We start from the raw sequence: 19,496 nt of genomic DNA on the forward strand, positions 1-19,496 counted from the left end.
AGTGTAACCCCTTTTTTGGCAACTGTAAAACAAGGTCACCGGTCCTTCAGTCTAGTCGGATCTCTGTGGTAAAGATGCCCCCTGCTGGAATATTAGGTGAACACACCTGCTGCATGAGTGAGAGAGGAAACACAGAGGAAACAGCAAAGGGAGGACTCACAACTATGAGCTCTATAGGGATGGGCAGAGGCAGCTTCTGTCTGTAGCAGGCATTGAGTTCTTTGACCACAATGAGAACAGAGAGCGCCACCAGGCTGACCACCAGCTCCGGCACCTTGGTCTGAGGCAGCAGTCGGCAAATGTCCACCAGAGTCTGTGGAAGAGAGAAGGAAGGAACAGATGGAGAACATTGGAAATCAAATTAATGCATTTCTCACAGAGAAAGCTATAAAATGTAAACAGTTTTAATGGTGATTAATTAATTTGTTTAAATGAATATGAGTTTAAATATCAAGTTTTCACTTGTGTGAACAGATGTAACATCAAGAAACATGAAGTTTAATGTTGCCACAGATTCAGTTACATTTTGGTTAACAAGTTGAGTCCCGAATTTTAGCCTGTATTGATTTACATTTTGGAAAAATCATCATCCCTGAATTAGCTGTTAACAATTACTTTCTTCTATGTATCATTGGATGTACTGTTGTAACGTTGATAGTGAAGAAATCTGGTGATTCTCTGAAGGATTCCTCCCCCTTTAGACAACATTATCCCGAAATCATGAGATATTTTTCTCATATTTTCTTATTTACGAGACATATGAGATCTTTTTCTCTTAATTATGAGATAGTAAGTCATAAGCATGAGATGTGGGAGTCATAATAAAAAAATGCGTGATGAGGTTCAAAAATGTCTTTCTTTTGTTAATGTAATGTGCTTCCCTATGACAAAAACATTCAAATCCATCAGAGAAGTAAAAGCTGCAATACCACATGGTAAAATGTCAGGACCTCTGCCCAGTGACACCTGATTGTTTGGAGCGGGTGTGCTTTTCTTTATTTTCAAACTTAGTGTGGATGTGGTGTGCTTGGTGCGTTTTGGTTTTGTCTGTCTCTCTCTTTTTTTATCCATGGGCGGCGCCTTCCTGGTTCCTGGCCTGGCTCTCACACTTGACTATCATCTGTAATCAGCACACCTGACCTCCATCCACCACTCAACTCTGCAGTATATAAAGCCAACCCTGACATCCAGTCCCTGCTGGATTGCTGTGCTGCACCCGGTTTGTTTGAGCCACGTATTCTGCCCTAAAATCTGTGATAGACTGTTTTTATGACCTGCCAGCCAATTTTTAAAATGTGTCTCAGAACCCTAATCCAGTAAACACTTGTTTGCAGTCAAAGCTAAAACTAAACACTGTGAGATTTGTTGGTTGCATAATGCATGACATACTCACATAGATAAGGGAGAGAGGACCAGTGAATCGCAATGGTGTGACTCCAAACAGGTACTTGAGCTGTGAGACACATACATGACATGCTGATCCTGTGGTGTAGCCTCGAACCAGCGGCTCAGACAGGTACGTGACCACGAACCCAAACCTCACCACACCTAACAGGATCTTAAGGATGGAAGAAAACGGAGAGGGTCGGTTAAACGTAGTGAAATATGACCTGTTGAGTTATTCAGTACCTCAGTACAGCCACTAAAAGTTTTCAGTTTGGTCAAAATGGACACACGAATAGAAACACACACCTGAAAGATTCCTGCCAAGACTGTGAGGGAACATGCTATCTGTACTCTGAAGGCATCCCGATCATCGATGTCCACAATGTCTGTCCCATTGGTGCCATTTACAATAAAGTTACTGTCGGGTGCAATCCTCTCTGTCACACTCCCAATCATGATGCTGATCACAGCAAACGTACCTGGACAAACAAAACACGAGCTTGTAGATTAACATTTATGCACAAAGACATAAACAAGGATCACTTTATCCATGTTGACATCTATTTTTTTTTTTTTTTTTTTTTATAATTTGAATTTCTTTCCTTTTTAAACTCAGCCACATCCACACACTTTCTCACCTATGGAGATGTGTCTGGAAGTACCAAAGATGAAGTAGATCAGCACCGGGTAGAGGGACGTGTACAGGCCGAACACAGGCCGTAAGGAAGCCAGAAGAGCATATGCCATGCCTGGTAAACAAACCAAAAAAAATGAAGGAAGAAACTGTGTCCTTTATTCAAATTTGATGTCAGTTGAGTTCTTCACATTTTGACTGTTAGAGGAATTGTTTGACATGTTGGGAAAGGTGTTTATTTGCTGTCTTGCTATTTGCTCTCTTGCTGAGAGTTAGATGAGAGGACTGATACCACTCTCACAAATTTGTGGACTTGCTTGACTTGACTTACACGGATAGAAGATTCTATCTTTGACTTGGTATTCATGACTTGAGACTTGACATATTGAGACAGATGACTCATGGACTTGACTCTTTTTTTTATTACACATTTACACTTTGCTAAATTATTTTTTTTTTAGATAAATTACAGTTTGTTTTGGGACATGATTGGGTGATTTCTAGAGTGATGCCCCCAACCCAGCTCTCATGGGGAGGGGCTAAGTCCAAAAATGCTAATATTTGGACTGCCGGAGGAAAGAGAACATCCTGTAGCACAATGCAATGCAGGTCCCACCTAGAGATGTACAGTAATAACTAGAAACTAGAACCTTCATCAACCTCAGTATTTGAACCGCAGCAGATCATCCATCATCCAGATTATAGCAACTCCTGTGTGGTAGCTATCGACTCTAACCTTCAAGTGATTTTTCTTTTCCTTGTGATTTTTCTCCAGTAATTCCCTGTGCTCACCCTGCGTATCCTTTGTCATCAGCCTCGCCTGCACCGGCCTCCCTGCTACGGACCCAGAGCCAACACCCAATCCTTCAGGGGCAAGATTCTTCCCTTGCCCATGCCACATCCCTCCACCAAGTTTGGTGCAAATCGGTTCAGCACTTTTTGCAAATAAACAGACATGGGTGAAATCTTAACCTCCTTTGTGGATGTAATAATAATAATAAGACTAGTAATAATAATTGCTGCAGTGGGTGGCTTGAAGTCACAGATCTGGACTACATTTTCACAAAATGTCCAATATCAGTAAGATTTATAAGGTGTAAACAGCTGAAACAGTTTTCATTAATGTTGAATATACAACTAAACCTTTCATGACCACTGTCTTTTTGCTGATTTTGGAAACTTGATTGAGGAAGTTTTTTTCACTTAACTCCAAGACAGAAAGAGAATACACATATTTCCCAACATGTCAAACTCAACCTTTAAAGTGACAAGTTTGCTAAGTTTGTGAGGTGTGATGTGGATAAACTGTGCGCTCCCTCCACTCTACACATTCATGCATACAAACCCTGCGGCAGATGCATGATGCCCACGCTGCAGCCCGAGATCAGGTCCCCTATAGCATTTTCTCTGATGGAGTAGTGAGGCAACCAGCCAAGAACGGGCACCCAGCTCTGCACTGTGTGCTTCAGCCTGGGCACAGAACACCTGCAACAGTCATATTACTGAGTATGACCTACTGGGCTCACATGAGGTACACAATTTCACCTTCAAATAATCCACTGAATGTTAAACTGTATGTCTACATGCAAAGTCACCTAGCTAGTTCATGCGCAGGGTTAAGAAAAGAACAATTTTGTGGTGATGATTAAAGTCCTCCTGCACTTGTTTATCACTTTTGGTTATTGCTAAGTCACTTGGATGTTTGAGCTTCACTGTGCAGAATAATGTAGGGCTTGATACTAGATGGAGGTTTTCATGTTCATTTGATCGATGTTCTCACCTTAAATCTGAGTTTAAAACATACGTGATTGAGATGATTTTGTGGCTTCACAAATAGTTTGGAGGCCAATCAAGTCCAATGTGCAAGTTACACAAGTCTGATGTGGAAACTTCCAGTGCACACACACACTGAGAATGGACTTTTCAGTGAAGCACGTCCAGTAGTTAAACTTTTGAAATGAGCAATATTTGTATATTTATAGTTTTTGGATTTTTCATTGAGAGAGAAAGAGGAGATTTTATTTTAATTCGGTAACCAAAGTTTTTTGTGGGAGTGTTGTGGTAAGTGTCCTCCTAGCTCATTTCTTGTAAAAACAAAATGAAACTTGTGAATTGTAACAGCCGCTACAGTTTTTATCAGCTGGCCTTGTAAAATAGTGATACACTGGATAAGAGCGGCAGGTTAATGTGCTACTGTTCACTTCTAATACCCCACGGAGATGAGCTGATTGCCATGGCATCAGCTAACAGGGATCCTTTAAATAAACAAATAGCGGGAATGCCTGCATAAACAAATATTACTTCTGTTTTACCTAGAAGAAGTCAAGCAACTTGTTAATTTAGTTACACAAATTTTATTCCTTGTCTGCTGAAACTTTACATGATTATCATCCATTCACAGGAAATATTTGCTCCGAAAATATGTGTTGTGTATGTAATTATGATTGGTTGATAAGTCTTAACAATTATTATTGATGCTTCCAACTAAGTAAAACTATGAACTTTGCTCATTGGTTGCCATTAAATGATGATGCTTTGAGATAGCAAAACAGTTAACAAAGTAAACACACAGCCATTTGCGTGCTCACACACACACACACACACTGTGATGGCTCATTCATTCATTCCTGAGGCTGAGTGAGCAGTTAGAGCCACACATACAGTCACACACAGACAGTTACAAAGCACAATAAAATAAGCTCACAGCCAAACACAAACATACATTGTGTCATTGTGTATGTCTGTCATATCTCCCTCCCCTGTGTCCTCTCCTGTCTATTTTTACCTCAGGGACTCTTTCACCCGTTCCCCAAAGGGTGGTTTGGTGGACCACGTCCCTTTTTGTGCCACTTCATCCAGACGGAACTCATCCAGAACCTCCCTCTGTACAAAATAGTCCCTGGATGGATAGTCCCTCTCCTCCATGTCCACGTCTGTCTGAGCAAATTCGGCCAGTGAGTCTTTGAGCTCCTCCTTTCTGCTTGAGGGTCCTCTCGATGGAAAGGTCAGCTACAGGTGTCTGTTGCACAACAAAAGCCAGACTCTGTGAAGTGGGAGTTAAGCAACCTCAATCTGTACTGATTGACAGTGGTTATTTCTTCGGCTGTTTTTGGAGTGTGGGAGTGACCGGTGCTTTCCTGCCCTTATAAGAGAACAACCACCTCCCCACATGTGCCTGTTCTGCATACACACACCTGAGGGTATGTGTGTTCGTGTGCGTGTTCCTATAGTGATTAACTTGGTGGGAAAGGCCAGACTTTGGTAAACACTCCAAACTGTGAAAACTGGTAAATCTTGACACTTAGAGACACATTGAAACGCTGCAACTGACAAACACTGTTTCATCCATACAGCAGTGCCTATACAAAAACACACACAAACACCCACTGATAGTTACTTAGCTCTGTGTTACAGATTAGTTTGCAGCTTTTCTTTTGGAAAAAGCGCACTCATCTCTCACTTTTGGAACAACAACAGTTTGCTAGATAGGTGTGTGTGTATGAACCAGATTGAAACATCTTATCTTTATGGCTGCCAAACCTTCCTCATTCAGGAGATAAAGTGACAATGTTTTCAGTGTCAGCAGGAAAACCGCTACACATTGTGCTATTGGCATTGCCCGATATCTTTTATGGGATGTTTTTTGGATGATCCAAAAAAAAAAAAAAAAAAAAAGGTTGATAACTAGCCTAAAATAAGTCTCCTTCCTGATCAATAAAGAGAGATCAGCTGATTTGGCTTTGTATCAGAAATCTGTTTGAGTAGTCAAGTTTTTTATTCAATTTAATTAAAACATTTTACTTCACTAAATCAAATGGTTCAATTTGTTTCATACATGCCCTTACTATTAAAGTGGCATCTGTACAGCCTGTGAATAAAGACAGAGAAAATGCAGGTATCTCCTAACAGCATGAGTCTACATGATAAGGTTCATGCACCAGGACACTCTAAACTTATAACACATCAGGTTATTTTCTCTCACGTATACTACGTTGTTTGTGACGATTGACTAAAATGAAATAAAAACATTAACAGAATCAATGTATAGTTGAAAAATCAAAAAAGAGCGAGAGGTGATATGAGCTGATTAACAAATAAAAAATAAACCCAGGCCTTACAGATGGAGTATCATACACAATAAGTATATATGTCTCTCTGTATACATTCTATGTAGGGTCTAATATATCACTTTCATTTTAAAACTTGGTAAATAAAAGCCCATTTACCTTTGAACAAGGTAACCTTATAACACAAATCCATTAGTCACACTCCTGACAGGGCTCCTTCAAATCATTTATTTGATGTTGATGTTAAGCTGGTTAAATTTTAAAAGGGTCTTTGTCAAAATGGTTTTCATTATTGATTGAGGTTTATCTTGTTATTCAGATTGTGTGAAAAGAACCGATGAAAGAGACATGAAAAAACTGATAATGAGTGAAAATTAAAACAAAAAAAATCTGATCAGAGTCAGAGTCCTGTTGGAACCATTATCTGTTTTGACATGAGCGATTTAAAAATGAAAATAATTAATGGTAAAGTGGTTAACATAACCAGTCAAATTGCTGTAAAACCTCAGAATGAGCTGAAGTTTTGAATTTTTATTAGAACTGAATTAGTCGGGTGTATTAAAAAATTGTTAGGGAACAAACTGTAGCCTGCACTCAGTAATTTGTGTGACAGGACACACACAATACATACTGTACATGTATAGTAGATGTTCTTCACATCTTTGTGATATCATTAATGTTTCATATGGTCTGTTGTTGTCTTTAGTGGTTTATGTTTAATGGTGTTTTTACAGACAAGGGATGGTTTAAGTTCATGTCAATGGAAAATAAAGTTGTATGGTTGCATTTTATTGTATTTTATTTTAGTCTTGGATAAACACCAATTTTTGTTTTAGATATTAATTACAATATCCATGCTACATGCTTCACAATGCCTTTGTCTGTGCTTTAAATGCTTGAGACTATATGTTTGTTGTGGTTTCAGATTTCACTGTTAATGACTGGCAAAGCACTCGCTGTCACAGGTTCCCAGTATTTAAGTAAAGGAACAACTGGCTCCCAGGATGAGGTTCCTTGACACGACTGAAATGACTAACAGTAATGGATGAGTGTTGGACATTAACAGTGAACATTCTTGCTTATTAACCCTGGTCCGTGTTGCAGGTGTATGTAAATGTATGCTGGTCAAACTCAGGAACATTTTTGATGAGCAAGCACGGCTGAAAGGACAACTAATGTGAACAAAGTGAACCTGCCACACTCTCCATCTCAGCTCACTTACAAATCACACAAAACAGAATCATTTGTTTAATTTTAATTAAAGATTAAACTTTCTGCAGAGTAAACCATCTTTAAAAAAGGGATAACAGGGTTAAGCATGTACTCTTTGGTCAAGTTTGCACTGGTAATACAACCATTTCGAGTGGCAAAGGCTGGATGTCACAACCAGTTTCCCATTACTTTCAGTCATCTATTTTAACTGCTTATAACTGATGCCTGAAAACTGCGATGTGTCCTGTGCACTCAGCCTATACCAAAGCTGGTATTTTGTCAAGTATTTTTCAATTATCTTGTTCTGCACATTGTCCCCTGGGGTCAGAATTCACTTTTGTAGTTTGGTATCCAAAAAAATGCTTATTATAACTTTTCCTATTCATTTTAATTTCATTTTCTTTATATATAAGCACAATGTACATTAATAAACATTTCTGCAAATGTGCCAGTGTTAATTTCCCACTGCAGTCCTTTGGCAAAAAATGTGACATATTAAGAATACATAAACAAATCACACAATAAAAAAACACAGGACAATAAGATGCTAGTTATTTAAACGTTTTGTGTTTTCACACTGCAAGTTAAACGCAAGGCCAACTGGCTTTGCTTCATGCATTTTTCAATTTTGTATTTTATCTTTGTGTGTCTGTAACCCCACTATGTCGAATCTCTGTTCTTACATTTTCTGCATATTTTTGTTACGTATGTATTGATTTAAGACCTAATAAAACCAAACCAAACATTCTTACAGTGAGGTAGAAAAAGATAAAGACAGAGAGGGACGAAAGGGAAAAGAGAGGGCACAGTGTGAAACTGTGGCTGTGATTGTTCCCGTCAGAGGAGAGTGGAAATTTTAAATCTCACTGCAGGTTTATCATTATTGAGTGTTTCCTGCTCATAGCTAAACCATAGTGTTTGTTTCTTCAGCTTCAAGTGGTAATTTTAGTTTAATTTAGTGGATTTTTAAACATAAATTCAATTTTCTCTGTATCCTCAAAATATCTGTTGATCTGAATGCAGGGCGAAACTTGCTGAAACTGAGCAGCACAAAGGTAATATGAAAGAAATTCACAATGTGTGCAGCATGGGATAAAAGAAATAATAAAGTTGCTGTTATTTTTTGATTGATGTGGCATTAACTCTCTGTGAGACCTCTGAATATAGGATGCTGCCAAGCACCTCCTCTCTTGTATTAGGCAAACCCTTATCAATAGGTAAATAGCAAGATAAATCATTTAACTGCCTGCATGAAGAGGTGAAGTGTTTGATAACCTGTGAAGCGCTATACGTTTTCTCATGCCCGTAAGGCATAGTTAGATTGTTTCCTGACCTAGTTTTTAATAATGGTCTCATTTAGGAATAGGAATAATAGAAATATATATATAATTGACATTATATGAATAATAGAGCAAGCAAAACTTATTCATGTTGCACTTTTCAAAACAGAAGTTACAAATTTCTATGGAGAAAGAAAATAGTATATAGAGAAAAAAATTATTTTCTAGCCATGCTAGCAGCCTATGAAGCTGTGTTTGTAGCTAAATGCTAAGGTCAGGTATCAGGTATTTCGTCATAAATCTAAGTCTTGAACAAGTTAAATTTTTTTAACATGATGGTGGCACTTAATGAAAAGTCAGGAGATCATCAAAGCTATTACAATTTATCCTGAGGGGGACACAAATGTTGGTGCGAACTTTCACGGTAATCCATCCAATAATTTGTGCGATATTTCAGTCTGGACCAAAGTGGTACCAACCAACAGCCCAACGTTGCCATTCTTAGAGTTTTGCTCCTAGAAATACTAAAAACAATTAGCGTTTTAAGTCATAAATTAAAAATGCTATAAAATGTTTTAAAATGTGCTATAGTGGAAAACTAGCCTCTTTTTTTTTTGCCACTTTCACTTCATCAGTAGATTGACACTCATGCTCTGTAAACTGAAGCCTTCCTTTTGGCCAAAGGTCCCAATGAAGAACTGGCAGTGTGACAGTACTCTTACTGACACATGTAAGTGAGCATGATTCACATGTTCCCATACACACATCCTGGGCACAGGTGTCACTGATTAATCTGCACTGTCTATAAACTGTAAGGACCATGTTGTTTTCCTGCTGCTGTTGTGCAATGCAGCACACTCAACTGTACGTGGAAACACTATTAGAAAAGAAACAGCCTGAAATAACCCTGTAATGAGATTTATGTCACCTCCTGTAGCCTGTCCAGTAGGCAGACACACCCTCGCTATAAAACAATGATCATGTGCATTGTGTGTGTCTTCATCTTTGTGAATGTTTGACTGTGTGTGTTCACTGGTAGTTCTCATCACTTGTCTTGTAAAATGTTCCTCAAAACGTTAGCTTCAAGCACTTATTGTTTAAAATTTCCTAATCCCTGAAAAAGGCCTGTTTTCTATGATTTTTCAGTTTTTGGTTTTGTTTTTTTTTCACCACCACAATTTACATCTTACCATTTAAGGCTTTTCACTGAATGAGTCTTCCTTCCGTATGACAGGAGTGTTCCGCACATGTCAACAACCTGTTAACCTTATACCTTTGATCCTCGCAACATTTTTATTTTAAACATGGTACAGAGAAAACTGCATGTCTTTTAAATCCCAAAATTAATAAAAGTGAAACACTGACTAACCATAAAGACTGTCTGCACAGCAGCTTCTGGAAACCTGAACACACCACAGAACTTACTGGTCTATTTTAAACCTTTTAAACAGTGAGCATGCTATTGCCCCCACTCACAGGCAGCAGATAGCACAGTGAACACAGCACAGACCTGCCAGCAAAAACTAAACAAAACACAATACAACAGCCTGCAAAGAGCAGTTGAAGATATCAAAGGTGACGTCAATTCAATTCAGAAACTTCTAAGTCCTGGCCCAGGATTGCCTCGGGACCCCACTGGTATGATAGCTGTTTTCTGCATGTGCTAAGCTAAAGTCATGCTAACATGCGCCGGCTCACACTGTGAACTGCCTGTGCATGTCTGCTTGGAGTGAGGTGACCTGTGTGTGTCTGGCACGCTCACTGATAGTGTCATTATTGTCTCCAAAAGTGCATGAGTCGGTGGGCCAGCTGCTCAGGGGTGGAACTAGTTTGATATACTGGTCAACATGGAAAAGAAAGGCCTTTGAGAATGGAGCAAAGCCATTAATTAACAAATACACAGTCTGAGAGGCTCCTCTTCTGCTGTTTGTGCTTATATTAGTTTTCATTTTGCATGGTATGGCGACCAAATAATCTAAAAAATCTGTCTCATCTGCAGCATTTTGTCAATGATCATTCTGTGATTGGAGAAGATTTATTATGTGAAATCAATGAGAGAGACTGTGGATTTTACCAGCAGTGACCTAACTGTGTACAAGTGAAAAAACAAGTGAAAAAACAAGTGTCCAGTGATCAGTAGCACTAAACAAAATAGTCTAAAGTGATACATTAGCTCTGCTGGAAAAAAGAGAAAGAGCTATTTGTGAATGTGTGGTCTGTACATGCAGTTCACTGAACATAATTACAAAGTAAATTCAGCCTTTAATTTTCATTTTGGAATTTTTTTTTTTGCATTTCAAGTAACCCAGTTCAGTCACATTTGTAATCAGATCACAGCTGTGGTTTGAGGTCAAAAAGCTGTCAGCCTATTCTGACTCTCTTTTTGTTTGGTAAGATCAGATGATAAAATGAATCTTCACAATCTGGAGTTTTGTTCATGTTAAGTATATGTATGAACCAAATCCCTCCTTGATGTTCTCTCTAATTATTTTCCCCTCATGTTTTTTCAACACTGCTCTGCCCCAAGCTTTTCTCTCTATGCTGACATCCAGAACGAGAGTGCATGGACCCTGAGGTACCAGACTCTGCTCAGGCAGAGCATGGCTCACTTCTGCTCAGGAAGCTGGAGAGGATGAGAGCGTCTGAGGAGCTCACCGATGTGGTGCTGCTGGCAGAGGGGATTCCCTTTCCTTGCCACAAGGTTGTGCTGTCTGCATTCAGCCCCTACTTCCAGGTGAAGTGACCATGCACAGATTTGTTGAAATGTATCGTGCTGATATATGAAAATACAAGATGATGCAACCTGCGTTTTGCAGAGCTGTTGATGACGCATTGAGACTGTAATTGTTTCATGCTCCATTATTTTGGTGAATTGCTGTGTCCAGGCCATGTTTACATGTGGTCTGAAGGAGACCCGGGGAGGAGAGGTATCTCTCAGAGACACTCCTGCTCAGAGCCTGGAGCTGCTACTGGACTACATGTACCGTGCTGAACTCCCCCTTTCCAATGACAACATCCAGGGAGTGGCTGCTGTGGCCTTCCTGCTCCATGTGGACGGAGCCTTCAGGTGGAAAAAATAACATTAACTGGACCTGTTCTTATATAGTAAGAGGTTGGGATATTAGGGCCAACTACCATTCATCCTACCTGTTATCCTGCTTGTAGCCTATGTCAAGAACAGTAGTAAGATATGTAGGTGGAGCATCTTAGAAGACAGTGACCCATGTTAGAAATACTGACAATATGTTGCTTCCTTGTTGTTACCGCTTGAGGTTGTGTCAGAGCCACATGGAGGCCAGTATGGACGCCTCCAACTGTGTCGGTCTGTACCACTGGGCCAGAGACCTGGGGGCCACTGGTCTGGCTGACTGCGCCTTAAGATACCTCTGCCAACACTTTGCACAGGTGAAGCATTCAGTAGAAAAAGTTCCAAATACTCTCTCAATTAGGGCCATAAACAATTACCCAACATCCAAGATAAAACAAAAATATATTTGTCCTGAAAATGATTCAGAAAAATAACTGCTTTATAACATATACACTGAAAAAAATGATTTTTTGGTCTTGTAATTATAACCTTGATTATTTGTTTAAATTTTACAAGGAAATATTATTTCAGTGCTTTTACTTTAAAATGTCACCTTTTATTTAATGTGTTACTTGATGTTTGTTTGTAATTATGTATCCTCATTTTGATAAGTAAATATTATCCATCACTCCAAGTAATATTAACTTAACAACTGTATTGACTGTGCAACCTGACATAAGCAAGTAAAATTTACTTGGGTAATTGGAGGTCAGCTTGCAATATTGCGCATGCTCAGCAGGTGAGGTCAGAGTGCGTGTACTTTTGACTTCTGAGGCAGCAGCAAGAACAGGGTTCCTGGACAACACACCTCGACTAGGGGGTCGTTTGGGTGCTCATTTGATGAGACAATTGATGGACGTGGACCCTTGGGGTATGTATATGATTAATTAACTTTTTATTTTTATGTTGGCTGGTCAGTGTTTGAATATTTTAGCCTGCTAGCTAGCTAGCTAAGGGGTCCCCCGCTCTCCCCGCGTCCGCGGACCGCTTTGGACTTGAGTCATAACGTACTTTTTCTGAGGTCAGCGGACACAGACACGCTTCTGAGCACAGGTAAACATGGCTACAGTGTGATAACTGTCCAGTGTGTGTGTTACACTGAACGTGAGGTGCCACTTTCGTCAAACGTAGGGCGTTCCTGTTGTGTTTTGAGGTGTTTTGAGGTCCGGTAATGTTAACGTTTACACAGAATGGAGGCACCATTTTGCTTGTTGATATTAGCCTGTTGGGTGAACTGACAACACAATGCCTGCTTTGTTCAGATACTTCTCTTAACACCAGTAGGAGCTATTGAGCTTTTAACACTGCTGTGGCAGAGACTGTATCACTGTTATTGGTTTAAAATGTTTAAAAGGTCGTTATGGGTGTTAGCCGCGAAGCTAACGCTAATCGCAAACGGCGCTAGCCGCTATGCTAACCCAGGCATTGTCTAACATTGAGGCTAGCCAAGCTAAGTTGCTATCACTGCAGTAACATTAAATGCAGTTTGTTAGTGAAGCAGTGATGGCACAGTTGACTTAGGAGTCAGTGTGTTATAAGAGTATTTATAAGAGTATAAGTTGCATCTGGGTTTCTAAGTCAAAACAAAACAGTGATGCAAAAGGATTGTTTTCTCCAAGAGTCTTTGAGGATTCTGAAAATATCAAGTGTTTTTAACAACCTTCTGGGTTTTTGAAACAATGCCAGTTTATCATCTCTGAGAAAATACGATTGTTACCTCTGACCCAAATGTACACTAATACATGAAAGGCACAAAGTAGGGTTAACTTGAACTGAGAAAGATGTGAAAAGACATTTGATAACTTTAGTTGAGTCTTTATCTATGTAAAAGTAAATTGATTCAAATCAGTACTTGTGTAAATACTTTAACCAATGTCTTGTTCTGAATATCTTATTTCTGTTGCATTATTGTATAAGTATTAAATGGCCACTTTAATTAGCCAACCCTGTGAATCACCTCTTGTATATTCAGGAACTTTAAAGAAAATATCTATAGTATATTGACTTCTGAGCACTGATTCACATGTTTTTGACAGGATGTAAGCAAAGAAACCATCAGAGATGACCATGCTCATCACGTCTTGAAGATCGTTGTCGTCCATGGAAATACTGCACAGGAAGACCACAGCCCTGAACATGTGTCGATCATCATCGAGGGAAAAGAGGTTCTTGATGATTGTAAAAGTGTGGCAAAGGCTTGCCTGCTGCTGATGGGCTTTATCTATGCAATGGACCTGAATTACCCACCAAAGTTGAAATACACATTTGCAGTGTTTCAGAAGCTCTTTCTTGAGCTTGACATCCTGAAGATGTCTCCCCAAGTCCGGGCTTTGCACAACAAACTCATATCATGAGATGACTGTTTTCATGCAAGTTTCTGAACCAACTGCATTGTTTAACTTGTGGTTCAGAGGAAATACTTGGTGGCTAGTAAGAAAAACTAGTTAAAGAAATGTCCTGTTGTAAATGTTGAGCCTGAGCCCAGTTTGTGTTTTCTGTTATGGTAACTGGCATCTGGAATTGTATTGCAGGTAGAACACATTGTGAATGGTTACATACAATTGTTGGAGTTACCTTTTAAAGAAAGTAACATATTTCTAACTGCACTTTCATGTTCCTTGCAGTGTTTGCACTTTATGGTACTTGCAGTTGTTTCACTTTAAAGTGATACCTTTAGGCATTTCATTGGACATTTTCTTTGTAAATGTTCTTGTCAAGGCTCTCTGACATACAAAGCATCAGAGGTCAAATGTCCCATTTAAAAATGTGTCAGAGCACACAATAAACAGCCACACACTGATGGCTTTTGGTGAAAGTTGTTCTTAAATTCTAACTGTCAACACTGTTTTGAAATGTATCTGGTAATGCGAGCGCCAGAGTCAGTATGTTGGAATACTGTAAGCAGTGACCTCTTTCACCAGTGTTGGAAAATAAAGGTACTGTTAAAAAGGTTATTTCATGTTATGTGTTTCTTATTAGAATTTCCAGAGTAAAAATTACAAAGAATTTCTGTGTGGAAATTGTTACAGAGTCTTTTTCAAGTAAATGTTACTGAAATTATGCTAAATTAAGAACTAGGTCCAGCCATTTAAAAGCTTAGGAAAAAGCAAGTATTTTTTACAGAAATTTGTAAATAAATGCAGTGGTAGTCTGAGTAAATTTTACAGAAGGGGAATGAGTAAAATTTACTCATGAAAACAGAAATTTGCTAGTAAACTTTACAAGTGTTTTTGGTTAAACTTAATACTTATTGGTATGTAGACTTTACTTGAGAATATCCTAAGTTAAATTTACTAGGAATTTGTGTGTGGAAATCGTTACCGAGGTTTTTTTAAAGTAAATCACACTCCACATTTTTTTTCAGTGTATTGGCCCCTTAAGATCAGCCAACTTCAAAGGCTCAGAGCCGATGAACTCTATGATGATTGTCACTGTTAAGCTGAAGAACACTTTACCAGCAATCACCATTCTCTGACTTTTGTTTTTCAGTTACTTATTGCTGCCACTAGGTGGCAGAAATCCCTTGCACTGTTTTGCACAATCAGACACAGGTGTTGGGATGCTTTGGTATAGATTTTCACTTCAGCACTTTTGGCTACAATCCTGTCTCTTGTGTTTTTCAGACATTGCCATTTGTTTGCCCCCTTCTTCATCCTGCTCTCATCAGGTTTGTGTAGAAGAAGAAGTGCTGGACCTGGATGCCCAAAGTCTTGGGAATCTGTTGGGTTCAGATGACCTCAACGTATCGCAGGAGGAGGTTGTGCTGGAGCTGGTGCTGCGTTGGGTGGAGAGGCGAAGAGGGGACTCGCAGAGCGAAGCCCAGGCTGTGCAGTTACTCAGGCGTGTCCGGCTAGAGCTTGTGGACCCCGGATTCCTCCGCAAAGCCAGGAGGAGAAACCCGGTGAGAAGGGATAGGAGGGAATGGCCAAGTAATACAAGTCAAGACTCTTTTATCCACATTCATCAAGGGATTAGTAGATTAACAGAATATAATACCTGTGAATGAATCTTCCAGGTGTTGCTGCGGGATGCTGAGTGCTTTGGGATGATTGATGCTGCTCTCCAGACCTCGGGTCTCTGTGAGATGTCAGCTCCACCTCGCCCGGCTCTTCGCTATGGCATGGAGACCACTGACCTGCTGCTCTGTTTGGGCGGGGTTAATAAAGAGGGAGTGCCTGCCCGCCGTGGAGGACTTGCCGACCTCAGCTTTTGCTTTGCCCCCAATGCTAGAAAGACTTACTACATCCCCTCTCCGCTGAGGGGCTGTGGAGGTACGGGCCAGATCACAGCAGGGGCAGTGACACGAGACAACAACATAGTGGTGGCCATAGAGGCAGTCGACCAACACAGGATGAAGAGGGTGGATATCTACAGGTGTGTCATAATTGAAAAACCCCCATTTTTGATTGGCACTGCATTCAGAACCAGATCTGAACTGTCTGTCTGTCTTCCAGGTATGATAATTCAGAGGAGAAAACCTGGGTGGAGGTATGCTCAGCAGCATACAGGGACATGTATGCTTTAGGGCTGGTAGGCGATGCCCTGTATTTGATAGGGGGTCAGATGAAAGTGCGGAATCACTACATCATCACAGACAGTGTGGAGAGATGGTCGCTGAAGAGAGGAGGCAGCTGGCTCAGCTTCGCTCCTCTGCCTCTCCCTCTAGCCTGCCACTGCGCCGTGAGCCTGAAGGAGCATCTCTATGTGCTGGGTGGCTGGACACCACAGGTACAGACCTGTAAATACAAATAGTTTTGCAGTCAATAATGAATGTGCAGCGCAGGGTGTACTGAAGTGTGTCCCTGAGCAAGAAAGAGGATACAGTTTCTGAAATTTCAGATTTCTGTCATTTGTATTTTTCTCATTGGTTTGAAGCTGGAAAAAGGCGGCGTCGCAATTTTCTGAATCACATGTGATGATAGTTGGTGAGTGTTTTGGTCTATAAATCCTGATCAAACCACATAGTCCAGATGAAGCAGATTTTGCAGTTTTTGATTGTTAAACTCAACAAAGTTATTACTGACTTTTGACTTTGATTGTTGCATATTTATTGATACATATTTAATGTATCAGAGAAATACAAATATCAAGGTCCACTGTCAACTGATTTCTTCAACCTAAATTCAACCAAATATCAATGTCTCACGACGTCAGCGGCTCGCTGCGATCCTGCAGGGAAGTTTTCAGCGGCAGTAAATCCGCTGAGTAGAATTACAAAATTCCCAGAGGTGGTGAGACGAATGGGCTGAAAGAAGCTGTAACAATTCAGTTATCTGCAACAAAACCTTAAGCCAACAGAATTAGCTGAAAAGCCTAAAATAAAATCCTACAAGTAGCAGCTTTAAGGCAACTCAGTGACTTGGTGAAAGACTCAGAGGAGCAGTTCCCTTTTTTTTCTTTTCTGTTTCTGCTGCTTCTCAGTTCTCAGTTCTCACACCTTTGTCCTTTTCTTCCTCCCTCTGCCTAAATCGCACCCTCCTCCTCTCCTACCACAGGATCATCCGGATGATGAGCCTGACAAGCTGAGTAACCGTGTGTTCCAGTTTGACCCTGGTAGGGACAGGTGGACAGAGTGTTCCAGGATGAAGTACTCCAGGTACCGCTGCAGCACGGCTGTCCTCAACGGAGAAATCTACATATTAGGTCTAAGACAAGCTACAACTGTATCCCTACGTATTCACTGTGTATGAGAAGGAGCGGAGTCAGACAATGTGTGTGTGTTTTCTTCAGGTGGTATTGGATGTGATGGAGAGGACCGTGGACAGTCGCGTCGCTGTTTGAGCTCTGTGGAGATCTATAACCCAGATACAGACACCTGGAGGGCGGGACCGACCTTGCCCATGTCCCTGCTCTCCCTCCGAACCAACGCCTCCAATGTAGGAGTATTGGAGGGAAAGCTCTACCTCTGTGGATACTACAAGGGGGCTGGTCAGTCACTGAATGCCTGTCAGTTATTTCAAGCAGCTTCTTTGTGTGGTACCAGAGACAAGCGGCAGCATCATTTGTAGTCATTTTGTGTCTCTTTGTGGTTGATTTGCATATTTTGCAAGTCTTTGTTGTCTTTTCACATCTGTTGTTGTTTTACATCTCTTTGTGGGTGTTCTGCATCTCCGTTTTGACATTTTGCATCTTTTTGTGGTGATTTTGTGTCTCTTTGTGGTCCTTAGGTGTTGCACTGTTTTGTGTGTCTTTGTAGTCGTTTGATTGATTTTATTTAACAGTCCCTTCACTGCAGAGGCTCTGGCTCTTGTTTGGTAATCCACGAATGATACCAACAAGCAAACTACCAATCCTCTCTGGCATCTCTGGCTCTGGTAGGGGGGCACCAGAGGGGCGGGCAATCGGATTCCAGAGGGTGGGGGGGGGGTCAGTGCACCCATCTGGCCCCGCTCCTAGTCACCAAGAAAATTTCCATGTCTTTAACATTGTGGTGAATCAGCCTTTGCAGGCTGAAATGCCTCTTGTTGCACAAACACAAGGCATCAGAGTTAGGGAATGCCAGCTCACTGATGAGGCAGTTTCTCTGGAAATTAGATTTTGGTCAGCCGTAACTCACATACTTTTCTCTCATGACTGCAGGCCGTCATGAGATCATCACCAAGGAGATTCTGTTACTGGACCCCGCGGACAATGTGTGGACGGTGGTGGAAAGACGAGCAGCCATGCACGACAGCTATGACGTCTGTCTGGTGGCCAACCTCAATCCTCGAAACCTCTTCGCACCCTGATGCATCTCCTCCTGGCTCTGAGCAACAATGATAGGGGCCATGATGTGTGGGAAATCAGCTTCTGCCTTCTAAACCTCATACAAATGTATCTAAACCTGGCTTAACGCCAGGATTTCACATGTATCGACAGCAAGAGTGAAATCTGGATGTCTAGTTGGTTGCCTTCCTAAAAAACAGAATACTCTGTGTTCTTTTAAACTTAGGTGTAAAAGTCTGTGAGAAGTGTTTTCCTTTTCAATTTCTAATCTTTATGAACAATTAGGAAATCCTCATAAACAACAAAGATGGGTTAGTTTCTTTGGAAATGACTCATATGACCTTTCCGAAAGTTATTCATATGAATGTTCTTAAACTACTTGATTAAGAGCAGGGAGAGAATGGTTTAAAGAAACCAGTGTCTTCTGCTAGTGGGAAACAAGACGCAAATTGTAGTCTCTGATGTGTCCTTCTGTAAAATGTCTACTTCCTCCAGTTTCCTCTGAGAGACGACAGTTATTAGGGTTGAAAACATATTTAGTTTTTAATATTATAGTTTAATTTATGCTCATTTACTTTTCTTTTGCTAAGGGTTGGATGAGAATTATGATACCAAACTCAACTCATACCCAGCAGATAATTAGTTTAGCCTTGCATAAAGACTGAAAGCAGCAAGTCTGGCTCTGTCCAAAGGTTAAAGAAACAAAATCCACCTAGCAGCACCTTTAAGGCTGACTCATTAACAGAACATGTTATAGCTCATTCAGTTAATGCACTCTTGTCCTCACCATGAGGTCGCCAGAGAACCAGTAGGGGGTCTTTTTTTTTTTTTTTTTTTACATTTTTCAAGGATTTTAACCTTTGGACACAGTATTCATTTAGTTGCAGTCTGCAACCTCACCACTAGATGTCGCTACATCCTACACACTGGTCCTTTAGGCCTGTTGTTTTTCTGGTCTTCTTGGTGGTCTTGTAGCTATATTGGCACTTTACGAGATAATATACTTAGAAAGAGTTAATAAATGGTTATTAATGTCTTTACTAATAGTTAATGGTCTGTGTGAATGCTTTAATGATCAATAATAACTTGTCACACTGTATTAGTAATTGGACTTTTTCACAGGA

General features: G+C 40.4%; 2 protein-coding genes and 1 long non-coding RNA gene across 4 annotated transcripts in view; 2 read left to right on the top strand and 1 right to left on the bottom strand.

The window, feature by feature from the left end:
• LOC130174531 (uncharacterized) overlaps positions 1-3,356 on the top strand; it is a 6,518-nt gene extending 3,162 nt beyond the window's left edge. Inside the window, exons 2-5 of the long non-coding RNA XR_008828602.1 lie at positions 1,131-1,219; positions 1,445-1,516; positions 2,003-2,138; positions 2,796-3,356. This is a non-coding gene — a long non-coding RNA (uncharacterized LOC130174531). The remainder of the gene's footprint in view (positions 1-1,130; positions 1,220-1,444; positions 1,517-2,002; positions 2,139-2,795) is intronic.
• Positions 1-8,418, bottom strand: part of si:ch211-117c9.2 (solute carrier family 26 member 6) — a 15,742-nt gene extending 7,324 nt beyond the window's left edge. For both annotated transcript variants that reach the window (XM_056384426.1, XM_056384427.1), the window contains exons 1-6: positions 4,806-8,418; positions 3,366-3,505; positions 2,025-2,135; positions 1,693-1,865; positions 1,394-1,558; positions 161-313 (exon numbers count right to left, since the gene is read on the bottom strand). In XM_056384426.1, the coding sequence (XP_056240401.1) occupies positions 161-313; positions 1,394-1,558; positions 1,693-1,865; positions 2,025-2,135; positions 3,366-3,505; positions 4,806-4,945 (882 nt within the window). In that variant the 5' untranslated portion in view covers positions 4,946-8,418. The remainder of the gene's footprint in view (positions 1-160; positions 314-1,393; positions 1,559-1,692; positions 1,866-2,024; positions 2,136-3,365; positions 3,506-4,805) is intronic.
• A 1,654-nt stretch (positions 8,419-10,072) lies between these two features.
• LOC130175128 (kelch repeat and BTB domain-containing protein 12-like) lies at positions 10,073-19,416 on the top strand. The gene is made up of 10 exons (XM_056385424.1): positions 10,073-10,217; positions 11,107-11,313; positions 11,465-11,646; positions 11,852-11,984; positions 15,335-15,568; positions 15,683-16,041; positions 16,122-16,395; positions 17,163-17,310; positions 17,398-17,595; positions 18,247-19,416. Exons 2-10 carry the CDS (start codon positions 11,143-11,145, stop codon positions 18,393-18,395), a joined length of 1,848 nt encoding a protein of 615 aa, XP_056241399.1. The 5' UTR covers positions 10,073-10,217; positions 11,107-11,142; the 3' UTR covers positions 18,396-19,416.
• The last annotated feature ends 80 nt before the right edge of the window (positions 19,417-19,496 follow it).

The sequence above is a fragment of the Seriola aureovittata genome, chromosome 9, assembly GCF_021018895.1.
Source record: "Seriola aureovittata isolate HTS-2021-v1 ecotype China chromosome 9, ASM2101889v1, whole genome shotgun sequence".
Taxonomy (NCBI): Eukaryota; Metazoa; Chordata; class Actinopteri; order Carangiformes; family Carangidae; genus Seriola; species Seriola aureovittata.

Coding starts and splice junctions, on each gene's coding strand:
- LOC130175128 (XM_056385424.1), top strand. CDS start 11,143: ATGGACCCTGAGGTACCAGACTCTGCTCAGGCAGAGCATGGCTCACTT. Junction 11,647..11,851: donor CATGTGGACGGAGCCTTCAG/GTGGAAAAAATA, acceptor TTACCGCTTGAG/GTTGTGTCAGAGCCACATGG. Junction 17,311..17,397: donor CGGAGAAATCTACATATTAG/GTCTAAGACAAG, acceptor TGTTTTCTTCAG/GTGGTATTGGATGTGATGGA.